We start from the raw sequence: 22,741 nt of genomic DNA, 5'->3' as shown, positions 1-22,741 counted from the left end.
ATGTGTAGTGTATTTTATTTTTTTTCATTTTTATTCAGTGATAAATGTTTTTTTTTTTTTTTTATCTAACCTTCTTTTTTTTTTTTTTACCCAGACCCACTTGGTTCTTGAAGATCCAGTGAGTCTGATGTCTGTATAATACAGTACAGTACACTATATAGTGTTTTGTACTGTATTTTACACTTTGTCTGAACAGATCTATGCCTTTAGCACAGATCTGTTCAGCACCATGGACAGCAGGATGCCTGAGAAGGCGTCCTGTTGCCATGGGAACCTTCCCCGTCTGCTCAGTAGTGGTCAGAACTTCGCAGACGGGGAAGGCTAAGGACGGGGCTGTCGGGAGGCTGTCTGGGGGCTCTCTCCCTCTCAATCGGGGGGCTGCAAAGGCACAGCAGCCCCCCGATGGGAGAGGGAGGGAGCTCCCTGAGCTGTTAACCTTTTCCATACAGCGGTCCGTACGGACCGCGGTATGGAAAGGGTTAAACGGCTGACATCGCATCGCAGATGTCAGCCGTTTATATCAGGGTGTCAGCAATGTGCTGGCACCCTGGTATACCCACTAACCACCAACGATTATTCAAGGTGAGGCGGGCGGGGGATCGCGATCCTGCACCGCCCGCAACCCTCCCCCTGCATCTCCCACCGGGCTAAAATCACTCAGGGGTGCAGGAAAGGGAGATACAGAAATATTTTAGGAATACTAAAGTTTCTGATTCCCCGCGTCAGAAACTGCAGAAATCGCAGCAAACTGCAGGTCTGAATTGACCTGCGGTTTGCTGCGATCGCCGACATGGGGGGGGGGGGGGGGTCACGGGATCCCCCCCGCGCATTTAGACTAGGTGCCTGCTCAATGATTTGAGCAGGCACCGGGTTCCGATCACTGCCAGCCGCACGGCAGTGATCGAAAATACACAGGGTGTACATGTACGCCCTGTGTCCTTAAGGAGCAGGACACAAGGGCGTACCTGTACGCCCTATGTCCTTAAGAGGTTAAGGGATTAATGGTGCAGAACGTTTTTGATGGTAGTCTTGGGATAATCTTTCTGTACAAGCCCCATTAAAAAAATAATAATTTTGGATGCTGTGTAAAATATAAACTGTATTTTTCGCCATATAAGACGCATCGGCCCATAAGACGCACCTAGGGTTTAGCAGGACAATAAGAATTTTTTTTTTTATTAGACCTTCTATCAGCCCCTATGCCACAGAGCACATAAACCTACTTCTCCTGCTCCAGAGGCCGTCACTTCTCACCTGCAGTGCGCTCTGTGTTCATGCCGTGGCTGTGCTGTGACACGACGCGCATAGCACAGATTAGGACCAGGAAGTGGTGAGTACAGGGCCTTCACGGCTTACCGGTCCTCCGGTACTAATGAGCACTTCCATAATGGAAGCGCTCATTAGTATTCACCCCATAAGACACAGGTGGAGGATTGCATCATATGGGGCAAAAAATTACAGTAAATAAAAACCAATGATTTGCAATCACAGACCGTGTTTTATTCACAATAGAACATATCCGATTTTAAAAAGTGAAAAAGGCCGACGCTGTAGGCACAACCTGCAACTAAGTTGCATGGCTTGGTATCAAGCAACGATGGACAGTGATTTACCAGTCTGCAAAAAATGTCATTCAGAAAAATGTTCCTCCAATGTAAAATTGTAAACACTTTGAATATCCTACTATCTACAGTACATAATATAAAAACAATCTGAGAATCTGTAGTCGTCCAGTTTACAAGGACAACAGTCAATATTGGTTGCTTGTGATCTATGAGCCTTCAGGCAGCACTGTATTAAAAACATGCTGTGATTTCCAGTACAGAATCTTCCCTGAGTTCATGAACACTTCCAGAAATTATTCTGTGAACAGTTCGCTGTGCGATCCACAAATGCAAGTTAAAGCTGCTCCAGAAGTGATGCTCTCTTTGGGCCCAAAGCCTCATAAAATGGACTGACTAAATAAAAATAAAAATTGTTCCATGTTCAGATGACTCAAATGACTAACTAACTAAAATTTTTCAGCAACGTCCAAAACATCATCTCTGATCATTTTCTTTGGTGCCTATTGGGATTGCACCATATGCTTCTGGAAAGGCACCATTAATGCTGAACAGTATATAGACATTTTAGAACATGTGCACCCATCCAGACAACATCTTTCTGGGAAGGCCTTACACATTTCAGTAAGACAATGCTAAACCACATACTACATCCATCTCAACAGCATGGCTTCATAGAGTCCTGGTGCTGAGTTGGTCTGCTTGCAATCCAGACCTTTCACCAACAGAAATAATTTGGCACATTGTAAAACGAAAAATCCAGAGGAGACCCAGGGGTGTTTATCAGCTAGAATTCTACATCAGACAAGAATAGGACATAAACTCTCCCAAAACTCCAGCTATTGGTCTCCTCCCTTCCCAGAATGATGCGCAATAGTAGGTATGGACGTGTCACCACCTTTCTGAGATGCGCTGCTGCCATCAAGTTCTTAATGAGCTTTTACCACTTCATAAACAATATTTATGGAATTAGTTGTAATTTGTCTAGTATTTGGTTTCGAAACATTGATCTCGAGACCTGTCTCTGTGGCCTTGATAAACTGTAGAGAGAACCGGTTATTGAGACATACAGGAAGCTGCTTTCATTGAACATAGTGGTATGCCTTTTATTAATGCCTTCCAGATGCAGTTTCTCTTTATGTTGAATATTGGAAAGTTGCTGTGTAGCGGCATTTAATCTTATGTTGTCTTAGGTGAAAGGAAACCTGGAGAAGGCCAAACAGGCTCTGGAAAGTGAGCGTAATGATTTGGCCAATGAGGTAAAGGCACTATTGCAAGGCAAGGGTGATTCTGAGCACAAGAGAAAAAAAGTAGAAGCTCAACTTCAGGAGCTGCAAGTGAAAATCACAGAAGGAGACAGATTACGAGCAGAGCTGTCAGAAAAGGCAAATCGGCTGCAGGTAAGTTGCAATTGTAAATACGGAGTAAAAATGACTTTTAGGGGGTTATTTATTTATTATAATTTTTTTTTAGGTGGATTTGGATAATGTCACAGGGCTTCTTTCTCAAGCAGAGACCAAGACTACCAAAATGTCTAAAGACTTTTCTACAATGGAATCTCAAATTCAGGACACTCAGGTGTGTAACGTTTGTTTCCAGATGACAAGTAAAGTTGGCATGAAATCACTTTATATACACTGCTCAAAAAAAATAAAGAACACAAAAATAACACATCCTAGATCTGAATTAATTAAATATTCTTCTGAAATACTTTGTTCTTTACATAGTTGAATGTGCTGACAACAAAATCACACAAAAATTTAAAAATGGAAATCTAATTTTTCAACCCATGGAGGTCTGGATTTGGAGTCACACTCAAAATTAAAGTGGAAAAACACACTACAGGCTGATCCAACTTTGATGTAATGTCCTTAAAACAAGTCAAAATGAGGCTCAGTAGTGTGTGTGGCCTCCACGTGCCTGTATGACCTCCCTACAACGCCTGTGCATGCTCCTGATGAGGTGGCGGACGGTCTCCTGAGGGATCTCCTCCCAGACCTGGACTAAAGCATCTGCCAACTCCTGGACAGTCTGTGGTGCAACGTCACGTGACGTTGGTGGATAGAGCGAGACATGATGTCCCTGATGTGTTCAATTGGATTCGGGTCTGGGGAACGGGTGGGCCAGTCCATAGCATCAATGCCTTCGTCTTGCAGGAACTGCTGACACACTCCAGCCACATGAGGTCTAGCATTGTCTTGCATTAGGAGGAACCCAGGGCCAACCGCACCAACATATGGTCTCACAAGGGGTCTGAGGATCTCATCTCGGTACCTAATGGCAGTCAGGCTACCTCTGGCGAGCACATGGAGGCCTGTGCGGCCCTCCAAAGAAATGCCACCCCACACCATTACTGAACCAATGCCAAACCGGTCATGCTGGAGGATGTTGCAGGCAGCAGAACGTTCTCCACGGTGTCTCCAGACTCTGTCACGTCTGTCACATGTGCTCAGTGTGAACCTACTTTCATCTGTGAAGAGCACAGGGCGAAAGTGGCGAATTTGCCAATCTTGGTGTTCTCTGGCAAATGCCAAACGTCCTCCACGGTGTTGGGCTTTAAGCACAACCCCCACCTGTGGACGTCGGGCCCTCATATCACCCTCATGGAGTCTGTTTGAGCAGACACATGCACATTTGTGGCCTGCTGGAGGTAATTTTGCAGGGCTCTGGCAGTGCTCCTCCTGTTCCTCCTTGCACAAAGGCGGAGGTAGCGGTCCTGCTGCTGGGTTGTTGCCCTCCTACGGCCTCCTCCACGTCTCCTGATGTACTGGCCTGTCTCCTGGTAGTGCCTCCATGCTCTGGACACTACGCTGACAGACACAGCAAACCTTCTTGCCACAGCTTGCATTGATGTGCCATCCTGGATAAGCTGCACTACCTGAGCCACTTGTGTGGGTTGTAGACTCCATCTCATGCTACCACTAGAGTGAAAGCACCGCCAGCATTCAAGTGACCAAAACATCAGACAGGAAGCATAGGAACTGAGAAGTGGTCTGTGGTCACCACCTGCAGAACCACTCCTTTATTGGGGGTGTCTTGCTAATTGCCTATAATTTCCACCTGTTGTCTATCCCATTTGCACAACAGCATGTGAAATTGATTGTCACTCAGTGTTGCTTCCTAAGTCGACAGTTTGATTTCACAGAAGTGTGATTGACTTGGAGTTACATTGTGTTGTTTAAAGGGCTTCTGTCACCCCACTAAAGTCATTATTTTTTTTTGGGCTAGTTAAATTACTTATCCTGCGATATATGAAAATATAATGGTGTTACTTACTTTGATTCAGCAGTTTCTTCTAAAAACGAAGTTTTATAATATGTAAATTAGGTATCTACCAGCAAGTAGGGCGGCTACTTGCTGGTAGCAGCTGCAGAAAACCGCCCCCTCGTCGTGTTGATTGACAGGGCCAGCCGAGATCTCCTCCTCCGCCAGCCCTGTCGGCATTTTAAAAATCGCGCGCCTGTGTTCATTCTGCGCAGGCGCTCTGAGATGAGGAGGCTCGCCTCCTCAGAACTCCCTCAGTCCGCCTGTGCCGATGACGTCTTCTATTTCGGTGATGTCATCGGCGCAGGCGCACTGAGGGAGTTCTGAGGAGGCGAGCCTCCTCATCTCAGAGCGCCTGCGCCGAATGAACACAGGCGCGCGATTTTTAAAATGGGGAGGAGATCCCGGCTGGCCCTGTCGATCAACACGACGAGGGGGCGGTTTTCTGCAGCTGCTACCAGCAAGTAGCCGCCCTACTTGCTGGTAGAGACCTAATTTACATATTATAAAACTTCGTTTTTAGAAGAAACTGCTGAATCAAAGTAAGTAACACCATTATATTTTAATATATCGCAGGATAAGTAATTTAACTAGCCCAAAAAAAAATAATGACTTTAGTGGGGTGACAGAAGCCCTTTAAGTGTTCCCTTTATTTTTTTGAGCAGTGTAGTATTACAGTTCATCTTATATGCCATAAAGGAGTGTGTTGTCATTTTATTGAGCAATTCAGTATGTTACTTATGTAATTAGGTTTACTGCATGGCTTTTGTTTATTGCATGGCTGTTTAATGGAGACTATGCAGCCCCTGAAGGCTTTGTTTGGCCTAGTCTCTAAGAAACCTTACATTTTGTCTAATTTGACTCGCATTGTTTTTTTTTTTTTAGGAACTTTTGCAAGAAGAAACTCGTCAGAAGCTTGGACTTAGTACAAAACTGAAACAAATGGAAGATGAGAGAAATGGTTTACTTGAACAACTAGAGGAAGAAGAGGAAGCAAAGAGGAACTTGTCGAAGCAGATTTCAACACTGCAAGCCCAGGTGAATGTTAGACCTGTGGAAAATGTGCACCCAGTTTCACCTAATCATTTATTGCCTACTACACACAAATAAGTGTTAATGATTGTATTGATTTTTTTTAATTTTTTTTATATATATTTTTATATATATGTTTTATAAGGGTTGTCCAGCTTTCTAAGTTTTGGCCTATACTGTGGATAGGCGATCGCTAGCTGATCGTCTGAGGTCTGACACCCCCACAACCCCCACTGATCAACTTTGTGAGTATACCTCAGTTGCCAAAAGCCAGCATAACTACACTGCACTTTCAACATTGTAGTGGGCAGTGGTTGTCAGTGGGATCATCAATGCAGTGACTAGTATTATACACTGCAACCAGGGACCAGGTTGATGGTGCAGTGTAGTTCCGGCGACGTAGGGACAGCTGATTAGCGGACTGCTGTCACCCGACAATCAGGTAGCGATTGCCTATAGTAAAGAGAGGCAATTAATTTAGAAAAAGTTGGACAACCACTTTTCTCGTACTTTTTTCATTGGGGGACACAGACCATGGCTATAGCTTAGAGGTATTAGTAGGAGGGACACTATGCAAATATAAAAGAGCTCCTCCCCCTTGGGCTATACCACCAGGAGGAACTCAGTCTTTGCTTAGTGTCTGGTGAAGGAGGTTGACACTTTTTGATTCGTCTCCTTTTTGTTATTTTCTTCTAGATGGGGACGCAGGTCGGCATAGCGCCTTCCTGGTCCCCCATGGAGTGCCCGCCGCCGTCTTTTGACGCTGCCTCCATTTTCCCCCCAAGAAGACAAGTGGATCCGGGCTCGACCTGTTAGCTCCGGCATCCCACCAGCTCCTGGGTCACCTGTTGCTGCCCCCCATCCAGAGCACTGTACTCCGGTGAGTCAGATGTCTGAAGAGGTGAGCCCTGCTGGTAAAGAATAGAGGGAGAAGACTGCAGGAGCAGATAAGTATGGCTTCCCCCCCACTACCTCCCCATGCCCCCCCTCCTCTCCCTCCCTATGGGATTTGGTGGCGGCTGGCTGATCAACTTTCTGATGAGGGAATGGATGGGCTGACTGGGTGCTTGGAGATGGATGTGTTCTCTGTCAGGGCATTTGGAGGCACTATACCAGGATTAGAGAAGGCCCTTACTCCTGCTGGGACCCCTCTCACTGTTACCATCGTCGGTACCTGTAGCTCCGGCCCTGTTTAGGGGCGGAGTCTTTCCCTCGGCAGCTCCCAACCAGCGGCGGGCCCTCCATTTATTCTAAGGGCCGCCGGCACTGCTGTCATCCACCGGAGGCCGAGGACACCTTTATTAACCCCCGCCATGCCGTCTCCGGACGCTCTTTTTTCGCGCCTCTATGACGCGTCCGTGGGGCGGACCCTCGCGCTTCGCTCTGGCGTTTTTCTCCTGCTTCCTGAGAAGCGTCTGAGCTGCTCTCTGCTCCTCCGGTGGATGTCAGTGCTATTGCCTGAGTGGTAGGCCAAGACCTCTTCTCAGATCCCAATGGGATCCTGTATGAGGTGTCTTCTGCCGCCTTCTGTCTCTGGTATTTGTGCCTCCTACCCTGCCCCTGGACAGGATCATCCTTCTCCTCCTTCTCTCGCCCAGACCCCCCCCTGTCCCTGCGGAGCCTGCAGTTCCCGCTTGGTCATCTGCCATGTCCAGCGCGGCCGCTGATTTTGCCTTAGTCGCCAAGGCAGCCATGTCCTTTATGGAACATATGGCAGTTTCAAATCCTGTGGCACCAACCACTCCATCTCCTCTCAGTGGTTCCCACAGAGGACGCCTGACTACTAAGAGGCAGCGTGAGCTGCAGCATCCTTCCTCGGATGACTCAGTTCCCCCCCCCCCCCCTCGCCTAGAGGCACGTTCGGACGACTCTTTCCCCCCCCCCCCCCTCCCTAGGGAGCGCAAGTCTGAAGGGTAATTGTCTGGCTCGGACGAGGTCATGGAGCGGGACCCCTCGCCTAAGCTCTCCACCATTGTGGCTGACTTAGTGGCGACTGTCCGAGACACCTTTAATCCCCAAGGGGATTCTCCTCCTGCCACTAGTCGGGATTTCGCCCTTTTTCCGTCCAATAAGCCGGAGGCTACCGCGTTTCCGGTCCATGAGGTATTTTCCGCGGTCATATCCAGGGCCTGGGACCGTCCTAATCAAAAGTTCTCGGCCACCAAGCGCATGGATACACTTTATCCTTTCACTGCTGACAGTGAGGAGAAGTGGCCTTCTCCCCCTAAGGTGGATCCCCTGGTGTCCAGACTAGCCAAGAATACGGCCCTCTCCGTCTTAGACGGCTCCTCTTTGCAGGACGCTGTAGACAGGCGCATAGACTCTTTCCAAGTCCATTTTTTCACTGGCAGGCGCGTCCCTGCGACCTGCCTTTGCCTCAGCATGGGTGGCCAGAGCCCTCTCGGTGTGGTTACAGCACCACCACCATGACCTGGCGGAACAAGATGCGTCTACTGATTTGGTTCTCCAGATGTCTCAGGCTTCTAAGCTCCTTTGCGAAGCTTCTATGGACATTGCTTCCCTCTTTGCCCGCATGTCAGCCATCTCGGTCATTCAGCACAGAGAGGTCTGGTTAAAGGGGTGGGACGCCGACGCCTCCTCCAAACGTTCCCTCGCTAATCTCTCCTTTGGGGGTTCCAGACTTTTTGGGGCTCAGCTGGACGAGTTCATCTCTGCCGCCACTGGGGGCAAGAGCACTCATTTTCCCCCTCCTTCAAACCCCAGCCTTCCTGGCGCCAGAGGGCCCAGTCAGTCCGCCCTGCTGCTCCTAAGCAGTCCTCCGCATGAAGGGGACCTCTTGATGGCAGTTTATTCCCTTCTGGACCGGGGGGGGTTATTACCCCAGTTTCCCCAGAGGAACAGGGCACAGGTTTCTAGTCAAACCTGTTCGTGGTCCAAAGAAGGGTCAGTGCGTCCGATCCTGGATCTAAAACTGTTCAACAAGTTTCTGCGGGTGCGGAGGTTTCGAATGGAGTCCCTCCGCTTAGTTATTGCTTCTCTTCTTCCAGGGGAGTTCCTCGCGTCCGTAGACATCCAGGACGCCTATCTGCATGTCCTGATCACAGAATCTCACCAACGATTCCTGCGCTTTGCCATGGGTGGCCGACACTATCAGTTCGTCGCCCTTCCTTTCGGGCTAGCAACCGCCCCTCAGGTCTTTACCAAGATCCTAGCGCCGCTCATGGCGCTTCTTCGTACCAAGGGCTTTTCTTTGCTGCCCTACCTGGACGACATCCTGATAAAGGCCCCATCGCTTCCGCAGGCCGAGGACAGCGTCCGGATCACTGTTCAGACTCTGGAACAGTTCGGCTGGCTAATCAATTACTCAGTCATCTCTCCATTCCGTCTCGGAAGCTCTCCTTCCTGGGGATGGTTTTTTCTCCCAGTCTCCAAGTCGTCCCAGATCCAGGGCGCAGTGTCACATCTGCTGCGCTCCCCGTGTCTCTCCCTCCGGGAGTGAGTGCGGGTCCTGGGTCTTATGGTAGCCTCCTTCGAGGCCGTTCCATATGCCCAGTTTCACACTCGTTTGCTGCAACAAGAGATCCTTTCCCTCTGGGTCAAGACCTCTCGGGGTCTGGACGATCGCATCCGCCTGTCTCAGCGGGTTCGGGCAGCTCTCTTGGTGACTGTTCCTGTTGAACCTGAGGTCGGGAAGATCCTTCCTCCCGTTCTCCTGGACAATCGTCACCACCGATGCCAGCCTTCTGGGTTGGGGCGACGTTCTCCAAGCACGCACTGTTGAGGGGGTTTGGTCGACGGCGGAATCTCTCCTCCCGATCAACATTCTGGAGCTGAGGACTATTTTCCACTCCCTCTCCCGTTGGACTCCTCTCCTTGCGGGACGCCCGGTGAGGATTCAGTCGGACAATGCCACGGCTGTGGCTTACATCAACAATAAAGACTGGACCCGCAGCTGGATGGTGATGCAGGAGGTGATGAGAATTCTGCTGTGGGCAGAGTCGCACGTTCCGATATTGTCAGCGGTATACATTCCAGGAATGGACAGCGGACTTTCTAAGCCGCAACAAGGTGGATCCAGGAGTGTGGTCTCTGCATGCAGTTTTACCAACCGGCCACAATCCCTTGAGAAAGGTCTTTGACAGGACCGAAACGTTGGGACATATCAAGGCCTACAAATATATATGTGATTTTTGCTTATATCACAATTATGGCGCGACTAGTCATATATTGACAAATCTTGTGAAATACCATTTTGTACCTATAATAAATTTGCAAAGTAAAAAGATATTGGTGTGCCGTGGATTATCTCTATATATTCTGCGACTGAAGTCCTCTGCGAGCACCCACCACCATACCAAGGTGTGCGGATTCTACCATTTCCTATTAGTGAAGGAGGTTGACACTTATTGATTCAACTCCTTTTTGTTATTTTCTTCTAGATGGGGACGCAGGTCGGCATAGCTCCTTCCTGGTCCCCCATGGAGTGCCCGCCGCCGTCTTTTGGACGGTGAGTGGCTGCCTCCATTTTCCCCCAAGAAGATAAGTGGATCCGGGCTCGACCGGTTAGCTCCGGCATCCCACCAGCTCCTGGGTCACCTGATGCTGCCCTCCTCCAGAGCACTGTACTCCGGTGAGTCAGACGTCTGAAGAGGTGAGCCCTGCTGGTACGGAACAGAGGGAGAAGACTGCAGGAACAGATGAGTATGGCTGCAGCCCCCCCCCCCCCCCCCCTCCTCCTCCTTGCATGATGTCTATGGGCCGCCTGGTGAAGGGGGACTGGATGTTTTCTTCTGTCAGGGGGGTCTCCGGAGGCACTATTCTGGACTAGTTCATGGAGCGTTTCCCTGCTGGGGTAGCTGTGACTTCTATGAACACGGTCAGCCTGGCGCCGATGCGTCCTCCCTTCTGACACACGCAGCAGCACCCGCCGGCAGCGGGCCTCCTGCTTTCTACCGAAGGCCGCGTCTCCCTTCATTAACCCCCGCTACGCCGTTTGCTGCCGGGGGACATCATTTTCATAAAGCTTCCTTCGCTCTTCTAAGGGGGCGGTGTGATGCGTTGTGGGGGCGGAGCTTCACACGCTTTGCTCTGCTGTCTGCAGCTGCTTGCTGAGAAGCTCCTCACTCGCGTGGATGCTCCCTGCTCCTCCGGTCGGTGCTGTTGCCTGGGTGGTAGGACTCTTTTAACTTGTACCGGTTGCCATCATGCCTAAACCTGGGGCTCCCCCCTAAGTCGGCCAAGACCTCTTCTCGGACCACAATTGGGTCCTCTAAGGAGTGTCTTCTGCCGCTCTCGGTCTCTGGTATCCCTAGAAAGGATCATCCTTCTCCTCCTTCACTTGCCCAGCCCAGTTCTGCCCCTGTCCCTGCGGTGCCCGCTTGGGCTTCTGCCATGTCCAGAGCGGCCGCTGATTTGGCCTTAGTCACCAAGGCAGCCATGTCCTTTATGGAACGTATGGCAGTTTCCAATCCTGCCATACGCATGTTCCGATGTTGTCAGCAGTATACATCCCAGGAGTAGACAACTGGACAGCGGACTTTCTAAGCTGCAACAAGGTGGATCAAGGCGAGTGGTCTCTGCATCCGGATATATTCGAAGACGTCTGTCACAGGTGGGGCCGACCGGATGTAGACTTGATGGCGTCCAGGCTCAACAACAAGCTCCCGATGTTCCTGGCTCGCGCCCGGGATCCGAACGTATACGGGGTGGACGCGCTGGTGTCTCCGTGGAAGGACTTCAGCCTCCTCTATGTCTTCCCTCTGCTGCCCAAAGTTCTACGCAAGATCGAGGTGGAAGGGATTCAGACCGTTCTCATCGCCCCAGATTGGCCTCACCGCACATGGTTTTCGGACGTGGCTCGGATGCTGGCGGACGCCCCATGGCCTCTTCCCGACAGAGGATCTACTGTCTCAGGGGCCGCTCTTCCACCGGAATTAACAGTCTCTTCGTTTAACGGCGTGGCTGTTGAAACCGCCATCCTGAGGAAGAAAGGGTTCCCCCCCTTCATTTTTCCATTCCTAAGGTGCGATCGTTTCTTCAGTCCGGACGAGATGGGACTGTCGCTCAGCTCCCTGAAGGGTCAAGTTTCGGCTCTGGCCGTCTTTTTCAGAAGTCCCTTGCTCTTCTGGGTCCTGTGAGGACTTTTCTTCAAGGGGTGGCGCATTCGGTACCTCCGTACGTCCCCCCTTTGCCTCCTTGGGATCTCAATTTGGTCCTGCGCACTCTCCAGACGGCCCCCTTCGAGCCTTTGGGGGAGGTCTCCCTGACCTTTCTCTCCTGGAAAGTGGCCTTCCTTGTGGCCATAACTTCCATCAGGCGGGTATCGGAGCTGGCTGCACTTTCCTGCCAGGAGCCTTTTCTGTTTTTTCACCAGGATAAGGTGGTGCTCCGTCCGGTTCCCTCCTTTTTGCCCAAGGTGGTCTCTTCCTTCCACCTTAAAGAGGATCTTGTCCTGCCCTCCTTTTGTCCTTCTCCGACAAACCCCAAGAAACGGGCTCTCCATTCCCTGGATATCGTCCGGGCCCTGAAGGTGTATCTGACGGCTACCGCCTCCGTCTGCCGTTCAGATTCCCTCTTTGTGATTCCCAAGGGACCTCGTAAGGATCTGGCGGCCTCCAAGGTCACTGTGGCGCGATGGATCTGCTCGGCTATCTCCGCGGCTTATCACGCTCGTGGTAGGGTTCTCCCGGCTCGGATTACTGCTCACTCCACTAGGGCGGTGGGAGCTTCCTGGGCAAGGCGCAATCGTGCCTCTGCGTCTCAGCTGTGTAAGGCGGCCACCTGGTCGTCCTTACATACTTTTACGAAGTTTTATCAGTTGCATTCGCTGGCTTCGGCTGATGCTGTCTTTGGCCGCAGGGTTTTGCAGGCTGTGGTTCCTGTTTGACCGTTGGACGCTCCTCCTGGCGGTGTTGATATGTTTCCCACCCCATGGACTGCTTTTGGACGTCCCATGGTCTGTGTCCCCCAATGGAAAAAAGTACGAGAAAAGGAGATTTTTTGTGAAACTCTCCATTAAAATCTTTTTCTCGTCTTTTACATTGGAGGACACAGCTCCCACCCATTCTGCCTGTTGCAGAAGGGGTTTTTCAGTTCAGTTCTGTTTGTGGTTGGACCTCATGGGCTTTGGTCCGATGGCTTCCATTATTCTTTCTTGTCTCCTTCTCCTACTGCTTTTGCAACGCCTGAGTTTCTCCTGGTGGAGCCTGGGGGTATAGCCCGAGGAGGAGCTCTTTTATATTTGCATAGTGTCCCTCCTACTAATACCTCTAAGCTATACCCATGGTCTGTGTCCCCCAAAAAGACAAGAAAAAGATTTTACAGGTGAGTTTCACAAAAAATCTCCTTTTTTTATTCCGCTGAAGAACGGCTCCCAAGTACCCATCTGGGCTGGGTTTGCTGTTCCAAGTGCCTGTGGCAAGGCACAAGGGAGCAGGGATGAGCGAACTTCTGTTTTCAAGTTCGGCATACAAGGTTTGGGCTATCTAAGAATTCAGATATGGGTTTGTCTACCATGGACCATAACTTATGGTCCATGGTAGCGAAATCCATAACTGAATTCTTAGATAACCCGAACCTTGTATGCCAATCTTGAAAACAGAAGTTCGCTTAACACCACAAAGGAGCAGTTTTTTGGCAGAATAGAAGTGCCTTTCCTGGACATAGAATAAAGACACAGTACATACAGGTATGTTTGAAATTAGTTTGTAATCTTGTGTGTGGCAATGCTGTTATTTATATTGGGGGAAATGATGTGATAGACTACCTTTAAATACACCCTTTGTATATATACACATTAGTTTGTTAGCACTAAACACCTTTTTGTATGCTCATTAAAGTATATGTATAGTTTACATATGCATGTTAAGACTGGTTTAAATTTTGCCTGAAGTGAAGTTGCAACAGCACTTTGTATCTTATTAGATGGCAGATATGAAAAAGAAAATGGAGGAGAGCATTGGGTCATTGGACTCTGTTGAAGAGTTAAAGAAAAAATTGCAAAAAGAACTAGAATCTGCAAACCAACAGTATGAAGAGAAAGCAGCTGCTTATGACAAGCTTGAGAAGACAAAAACTAGGCTTCAACAGGAACTAGAAGATATTACAGTGGATCTTGATCACCAACGTCAGATTGTGTCCAACTTGGAAAAGAAGCAGAAAAAGTTTGATCAGGTAACAAAAGCAATTGAAACAGTTTTAACTCTAATAGGGTTGCTGTTCTCTAAACAATTTCAGCACCATGCAAGTTTTTTCAGTTTCTCCAAAAGCAGTTTTCCTGGTTGTTTTATCCCGTTCAGTTCTGGGTTCTTTTGGGCCATCTGGACATACTGTTAGCTGTTGTAGCACACAGTGTTTTCATGCTATTTATATCATGCAGCAGTCACGTGTTAGGGCTCTTTCACACCTGCGTTCTTGTCTTCCGGCATAGAGTTCCGTTGTCGGGGCTCTATGCCGGAAGAATCCTGATCAGGATTATCCTAATGCATTCTGAATGGAGAGAAATCCGTTCAGGATGCATCAGGATGTCTTCAGTTCCGGAACGGAACGTTTTTTGGCCGGAGAAAATACCGCAGCATGCTGCGCTTTTTGCTCCGGCCAAAAATCCGGAACACTTGCCGCAAGGCCGGATCCGGAATTAATGCCCATTGGAAGGCATTGATCCAGATCCGGCCTTAAGCTAAACGTCGTTTTGGCGCATTGCCGGAGCCGACATTTAGCTTTTTCAGAGTGGTTACCATGGCTGCTGGGACGCTAAAGTCCTGGCAGCCATGGTAAAGTGTAGCGGGGAGCGGGGGAGCAGTATACTTACCGTCTGTGCGGCTCCCGGGGCGCTCCAGAGTGACATCAGGGCGCATGGGGCGCTCTGACGTCATTCTGGAGCGCCCCGGGAGCCGCACAGACTGTAAGTATACCGCTCCCCCGCTCCCCGCTCCTACTATGGCAACCAGGACTTTAATAGCGTCCTGACTGCCATAGTAACACTGAAAGCATTTGGAAGACTGTTCCGTCTTCAAATGCTTTCAGTACACTTGCGTTTTTTTCGGATCCGGCGGGCACCTCCGGCAACGGAAGTGCACGCCGGATCCTAACAACGCAAGTGTGAAAGAGGCCTTACACAATAGGAAATTTTAAAACACTTAAAAAAAAAAAAAAAAGTTTTAAAGGGGTATTCCCATCTTCACTTTTCATACTTATCTTCGTTGACCGCGCCGCACAATGTCCTGAACGCGCACGCGCCATGGTGACTTATTCCTGGCCTGTATAGTACAGAGCCAGCACGCGCGTTCGCGGACATTGCCCGGCTGGGAGAAAGTCTTCAGTCTTCTGCGCAAACGCGGCCCGGCGGGATTCGACAGGAGAGGTGGCCGTAACCAGGGGAGACTAAAGACAACGATCAGGTAAGGGGGTACTTATTTTCTCAAAAAGGGTGGGAATTGGGTAATTAAATGTATTTACAAAAAATGATCACTGTCAAATCATTAACAGATTTAACAGTGTTAATTGTGATGGGAATACCCCTTTAAGGCAATTTCATAACTTTCCACTTCTCCCCTGGTGTTTTTGAAATTGCAGCATTCTTTGTATATGGCATTTTTTTCCTGTTGTCTTCCACGACAGAAGTACTCGGAGAACCTTCATCCAACTTTAGACCTTCAAGATGCTTATCATGTACCCATTTGTCAGTTGGATCAGTACATCTAGGAGTAAGTTTCCCGTTTCCAGTTCAAAGCATTACCCTTTGGGATGACCTCTGCCCCAAGGGTTTTCACAAAAATAATAATGGAAGTAGTTGCCCATTTGAGAAGGTCGAATGTAATCATAATCCCTTATTTGGATGACCTTATCAAAACTCAAGGCAATCCCTGGAGGACAATATATTCAGCACTTGACAATCCATCCCAACTTGTACAGCAGTTGACAATTGGGAAAAATCCAATCTTTTAGATTCCATAAGCCAGATGAGTCTTTTACCTTCACAGAAAATAGAAAAGATAAGGAATCTGACAGAAGCATTTCTGAATCTCACCCAGTGCACAATCAGGGAAGCAATGGCTCTGTTGGCGTCCATGAAAGCCTGTATCTCGGTGGTAAAATAGGCACAGTTCCACTCCAGGGTGTTCCAACTTGCTAAGATTGATTGTTGTAACTGAAATCACCAGTCCTTAGAGAAAAAAATGATCATATCTCTAGCTGTCCCTTCATTAGTAGATGTCCCGGCTCCATTTGAAACGGGGAGTGTCCTGGATATAACTACTTGCATGTGGTTGCAACAGATGCAGGTTGGGGGTCTCATTGGTCAACCCTTAATTTGCAGAGGTAATAGTCCAGCGCCCAAGCAGAGGCGTCCTCAAATGTGAGAGAGCTCATGGCTGTCGGGGAAACGTTAAAAGGTTTGGCTCCTGAAATAAAAGGCAAGGATTTCCACATAAGAACCGACAACAGTACAGTGGTTGCTTATATAATCCACCAGGGAGGTACCAGGAGTGTAACCTTGCAGAAATTTTCTCTTAGGCATAGTCATGTACAGGTGGGACCGGAGTGGATGCACTTGCTCAACCCTGGAATTTCCATCAGGGCTATGCGTTTCCACCTCTTCTGGCCAGGTTATTTAGGAAGATAAGGCAAGAACAGGTTCGGGTAATTTTAATTGGTCTTTCTCGCCCATATTCATTGGGGGACACAGGAACCGTGGGTATAGCTATGTCCTCTAGGAGGCGTTGACACTAGTAAAAGCTGTTAGCTCCTCCCCTGGCAGCTATACCCCCTCCAGCCTGGAGAGAGAGCTTCAGTTTTTTCTAGTGTCAATAGGAGGCAAGACCTCCCTGCTCTGCAGGGATCTCCTGAAGATTTTTTTTTATTTTATTTTTTATTTTTTTCCTTTTTCAGATGGGAAAACAGTGGACGCCTCGCCTCCCTGTTCTCCCGAGGTCGAGTTGTGCCAGTGCCGGTCACCCGCACTGCTGCCTCCCCCACAGAAGACAAGGTGGACCAGGGCAGCCTCGCTCCCCTGCATCCCGCCAGCCAAGGGGTCACCTATCCAAGCCCCCCTTTTCCAGTGTCCTGCCACTTACGGTGCCAGTAGCTGAAGGGGTGACCCTGCTGGACCAGAGGAGGGGTGATGATGGCGGCAAGTCAGAAGATGAGGTGAGTACACGGGACTAGGTAAGTATGTCCATTCTGACATGGATTATCCCTCCCTCCCTCTTGGTGGCAATAGATTCTACAGGCACAGGGTTTTAGGAAGCCCAGCACCTCACTCCCCCTCTGTTATAACCCCTGGCACAGTGCTCATTGTTGTCCTCCAGGCGGGACAACTGCACATAAGGGGTTAATACGGGCATCGCGCTTCGGCTCTCCAAGGAACATGCTGAGAAGGGAGCTCAGAAGGCTCCTGATCTCTTCCTGGGGCCGTCCTCTTCCGCCATTATGCACCCCTTTCGGAGCGGACGCCGGGCGCGCCGCTCTGGAGGGGGTTAACCGCCATGCTTTTCGGCCGGCACAGCATCGGTGCCGGCCACGATGTGATTTGCCCGCCCGGCTGTATCTGCCAGTCCGCGGATGGAGACGCCGCTTCCACCTCCACAGGAATGAGCGGCACCTAACACATTGCCACCCCTTTCGGGAGCGGACGCTGGGCACACCGCTCCGGAGGGGGTTAACCGCCATGCGATTTCATCCGGCACCACATCGGTGCCGGCCACGATGTTACTTGCCCGCCCGCGCTGTGTCCGCCAGCCCACGGGATGGAGACGTCACTTCCATCTCCACAGTAATCTTCCTGAGCGGCACCTAACACATTGCCACCCCTTTCGGGAGCGGACGCCGGGCGCGCCGCTGCGGAGGGGATTAACTGACCATGCGTTTGGTGTTCTGGCCGCGATGTGTTTGTCCAGCCCGCACTGGTGTCCGCTCCCCGTCCGTTGGCGGGCGCATTTTTCGTGCTGCTCTGTTCTCTGTGCCGGCAGATGCAGGGGCTAGCAATGCCCTAATCGGCTGTGCGCAGGGGCCTGGTTCGCCGCATTGCGGCCTGCTAGGCCGCAAACTTCGTTCCATGGGTGGGGGGGGGGGCATGGCATTCTGGCGCAAATTCTTCCCGCCCCGCTCCCCCTCCCCCATAAGCATGCTGAGCCCGCCCCGGTCCTAAAAGTGGCCTTTAACCAATTCATGCCCAGCTACCTCTTTAGGCCGGCATATCTGGGGATCCACCCCTGGTGCACGCTGGTAATGCAGAGGATTTTAACACTTTCCTGCCTCTTGTGCGCTTGAGGCCGGCATAGTATTTAAAAATAAATAAATGTGCACCATACGGGTCCCCCTCCTCAGCCCTCACTACCGCGGGACCAGCCTGTCTGTGTGGTTCCACACTGGGCCATGTCCTATTTCGGATAGGGAGGACCTCTCATATTCCCAATCCGCCCTCAAGGGCCGTTTGGTTGATAATTCTCCACCTTTGCAAATCCTGTGGAGGATAGTTGAAGTATTCCCAATCCACCCTCCAGGTCGTTTGGTTGATAATTCTCCACCTGCGCAATCCAGTGAAGGACCACTGCAGGATCCCAATCCGTCCTCCGGGGCAGTTTTTTGGTTGATAATTCTCCACCTGCTCAATATAGTGGAGAACCTCTGGAATTCCAAATCCACCCTCCGGGGTCATTTGGTTGATAATTCTCCACCTTCGTACATCACGTGGAGGACAGCTGAAGCATTCCAAACCCACATTCAGGGTTGTTTGGTTGCTAATTCTCCACCTGCGAAATTCAGCGAAGGATCTCTGCAGGATTCCCAATCAGTCATCCGGGGCCGTTTGGTTGATTCTCCACCTGCGCCATACAGTGGAGAACCTCTGGATTCCCAATCCACCCTCCTGGGTCGTTTGGTTGATGATTCCCCACCTGCGCAAATCCAGTGGGAGGTAACTGGAACTTCCCAATCCACCCTCTGGGGTCGTTTGGTTCATAATTCTCTGCCGGCGCAGTTTTATACAGGACCCCTGTTCTCAATCCAGAGGAGAATCACTGATTCCGGGTAGTTTGGTTGATGATTCTCAACCGGTGCAATTTTATACAGGACCTCTGTTCCCATTCCACCCCTGGGTGGTTTGGTTGCTAGGCCCCCTCCTGCGCAGTCCGCATCTGGCAGGGGCGAGATTCTGAGGGGCAGACCTGCGCGTTAGCGGACCATAGCAGGTCATCTTCTCCTCGAACATCTCTGCACCCCCTCCCTTCATCCCCGGGTCACGCTCGGGCGCACCCTCTCACAGGAACGGGTCCGTCCGAGGTGGGGGGGGGGGGGAGAATCACTGATTCAGACCCTGACATGAATCCAAAGCAATCTCCTAAGATTGCGTCTACGGTGGCCAGCAGCACTTGTCGTAGGCATTACCCTCTTCCTTAGGCGGCGTAATTGCACTACTTGGGATACAATACTGACCTTATACATATGTCATAGGTGGACGAAGTACAATAACACTGGTTTCGGTGCTGGACGTGTACATTCCCCCTTCTGTAGGTGGTGGAATTGCATCTCCACTGGGTTCAGTACCTGCCGTATTCAATAGCTCCTTCCACAGGTGGCAGGATGACATTATCACTGGTTACAAGGTGTGCTGTATGCATTACCCCCTTACTTAGGTGCTAATTGCACTCCCACAGGGTACAGGACTCGCCATATGCACTAGTTCTCGCCATGGGCATTAACCCTCCTTTATAGGTGGGGTATTTTCCCTACCACTGGCTTAAGTACTCTGTACGCATTCCACCTTCCATAGATAGGGTGATTACACCACCTTTGCATACGGTCTGACTGTCGCGCTATCCTTCCATAGATGGCGTGTTACACATCACTGTGCTTCCTGCCTTCCTCCCTTTCGCAAGTGATCCACTAGCGGGGGAATAACTGAATATCTTCAGATATGGCAATTCAACAGTCGGTACTGAACGGTGCCCGGTACTCTTACTATAGTGCTATATGAGTGCCGCCAGTGGATACGGTGGCTATGCTCATTGTGTTCTTTTGGTACTGGTTTTGGCCATGATTATAACTCCTCTGTCTTCAGGGGGCTTACTAGCATCACTTGTGTCTTAGAGACTCCCGTCTCCATGGGTCTTCATTGTTCCAGTCGGTCATGATATTGTCCGCATCAGTGGTAATGCGTACACCATTGCACATATATGGGGAGTACATTCCAACCGGTTCCGTGCTTCACTGACCGTATTCTCTATCCACCACTCCTCCTCCTCTGGGAAAGTGGTTATGCTGGCGCTCTGGTAGCAGCTACAGCGTGTTTTCCTCCACAGGTGCAGCCTTTCGCTAATGCTTGAGTTTGTGGTCGCTGCATTGGGACATCCCCTCAGGTAGGGGCCGTACCCTGGCGCCAGCTTGGCAGTTGCTCCCGTTCAGTGCCTTTCCAGGTATGCCTTTAAGGTTGCTCTACTTAAACTGGGGCAGTATGGTACGTGGCTTCTACGGATAGTCTCAGGCCTCCCTCTCAGTGTTTTGCGCTGACGGGCGAGCACTGGCTATTACTGTGGGAGCGGTGTTGCATACCACTACATACTTGGGGTCTGTCTGTTTAGTTTTTTTAGTCAGGTGATGGACTCTTCTACAACTGAAATTCTTGGCTACTTCTGTATAGCGCCAGTCTCTACGGGAAATGGGCTTGGACCTAGCCTATTCTTCCCCTGTCCCTTTCCTCCTCTGGATCATGATTCATAGACACCCTACTACCTTCCCTCATCTGCATCTGCACGGGGTATTTTTAGTGACCTTCCATTCCAGGCACGCTCCGGTCCCAACTGGTAGGCTGTGGCCCCCTCCACCTCCCTCCTATAGGGACTCCTTCCACTGGTCTGGGTGTGCTAATGGTATACTACACGAAAGCTCCCCACCTTCTCTCCCGAGCAGGAGTTCTGGAAATATACGACATGGATGCCCTGACATCTCCTTGGCGGGAGTTTCTCCCTCCTTACGTGTTTCTTCTCTCCTACCCAGGGTTCTACGGAGGATCAGATGGAGGGCATTCCGACAAATCCTAGTCGCTCCGGATTGGCCCCATCGCGCGTGCTACGCCGATCTTGTTCTCCTTCTAGGAGATGTCTCTTGTCACTGCCACTCAGACAACCTTCCTTTAGGGTCTGGTCTTACATCGGCATTTAGGGTCTTGGTTGACAGCGTGGCCTCACCTGGTGCCCATAGAAACCTTCTTTCAGGGAGTGGCACATACGGTTCCTCCGTACCGTCCTTTTACCACCTTGGATCTGAATATAGTTCTCTGAGTTCCAGTCTTACCCCTTTGAGCCCTTGCGGAGACATCTCTCTCCGGCTCCTGTCCTAGAAGGTAGTTTTTTTTTTCTTGTGGCTCTCTTCCATCAGATGGGTGTTTCGAGTTGGGGGTGCTTTCTTGCAGAGAACCCTTCCTGGGTCTTCACAAGGATAAGGCGGTTCTCTGGGCCATTCCTTTTTTCTCCCGAAGGTGGTCTCTGTCTTCCACTTCAATGTAGGAATTGTCCTTCCTTCTGTCCCTCTCCTTCACTCCCTAAGGCAGGGAGCTACCTCATTATTGGCAGCTACCTCATTATTGGCAGCCTCCAGTCCCTTCCGGCGTACAGAACCCCTTTTTTGTCATCCAGAGGTTCCACGGAAAGGATTGGCGGCCTCCGAGGGGCGATTGCACGATGGATTCGGTCTGCAAGTGCCTTACCGTTCCGCCCTTAAGTGTCACGGCTCGCTCAACTGAGCTGAGCGGTGGACGCTTCTTGGGCTCTGAGGCATCGCGCCTCGGCTGCGCGGTTGTGTAACGCGGCTTCCGGTCCTCCTTACACACATTCAAAAAAAATTCCTGGTGCATTCTTATGCATCTGCGGCCGCTGCTTAGCCTTCAAGGTCTTGCAGGCGGCAGTTTCTTAGCTACCAGCAGGGACGCTTGCTTCCATGGGTCTGTGGTTTTTCCCTCCCCGTGGACTGCTCTTGAACGTCCCACGGTTCCTGTGTCCCTTAATGAATATGGGCGAGAAAAGGAGATTTTTGTATAACTTACCAGTAAAATCTTTCTCGCTCTTCATTGGGGGACACAGCACCCACCCAGTATTCTTGTTTGTCCACAGTTGTGGCTGTTGCTGGTTGGAACCTAGTTCGGTTCTTGGCATTGTTGCTGTTTCACGTTTTTTTCGTTGGTTTACTTGCTTCTCACAAACTGAAGCTCTCTCTCCAGGCTGGAAGGGGTATAGCTGCCAGGGGAGGAGCTAACAGCTTTTACTAGTGTCAACGCCTCCTAGAGGACATAGCTATACCCACGGTTCCTGTGTCCCCCAATGAAGAGTGAGAGAGATTTTACTGGTAAGTTATACAAAAATCTCCTTTTTTGGGCCACAAAAGAGCTCAAGGTCTGATCCTACATCCAAAAATAGAGGTGCTTCACTCAACTGCTGAAAGGTATATCTGACCAGGTGATTGATACCATTATGGCTAGTAGAAAAATGTTAACATCTTAAATATATTCTAAAATTTGGAGACGATATAGTATCTGGTGCATAAAAAATAAAATTTCTTCAGGATTTAATAGTTTTCCGTCCTAGTACATTAAAAGTACATGTTTCCGCTCTAAGTGCAGCCTTTGACATTTTCCATGCCTGGTCATTAAGTTAACCAATGAGCGCTTTCCTTGCTTGTAACTGAGTACTTACTGGTTATTACATGGTGTCTGTAACTGGGGGGCAGGAGGTAGTAATAACCATTGAGTGCCGTCCACTGCGGTAAAGGAAAGCGCTGATTTATGAATAGGAGGCAGGATGGATAGAAATGTCACCACTTTCTCGCTGGTAACATTGGGGGACACAGGACCGTGGGGTATAGCTTGCTGCTGCCACTAGGAGGCGACACTAGGCTGAAAAAAGACTTGGCTCCTCCCCTGCAGGCTTTACCCC

General features: G+C 50.1%; 1 protein-coding gene across 3 annotated transcripts in view; it reads left to right on the top strand.

The window, feature by feature from the left end:
- The window catches only part of MYH9 (myosin heavy chain 9), a 428,796-nt gene that overhangs the window by 271,120 nt on the left and 134,935 nt on the right, over positions 1-22,741 (top strand). For all 3 annotated transcript variants that reach the window (XM_040407416.1, XM_040407417.1, XM_040407418.1), the window contains 4 exons: positions 2,756-2,962; positions 3,036-3,140; positions 5,712-5,864; positions 13,743-13,991. In XM_040407416.1, coding sequence (XP_040263350.1) covers positions 2,756-2,962; positions 3,036-3,140; positions 5,712-5,864; positions 13,743-13,991 — 714 coding nt within the window. The remainder of the gene's footprint in view (positions 1-2,755; positions 2,963-3,035; positions 3,141-5,711; positions 5,865-13,742; positions 13,992-22,741) is intronic.

Source organism: Bufo bufo, chromosome 9, assembly GCF_905171765.1.
Source record: "Bufo bufo chromosome 9, aBufBuf1.1, whole genome shotgun sequence".
Taxonomy (NCBI): Eukaryota; Metazoa; Chordata; class Amphibia; order Anura; family Bufonidae; genus Bufo; species Bufo bufo.
This window is presented reverse-complemented; position numbering and strand designations above follow the sequence as displayed.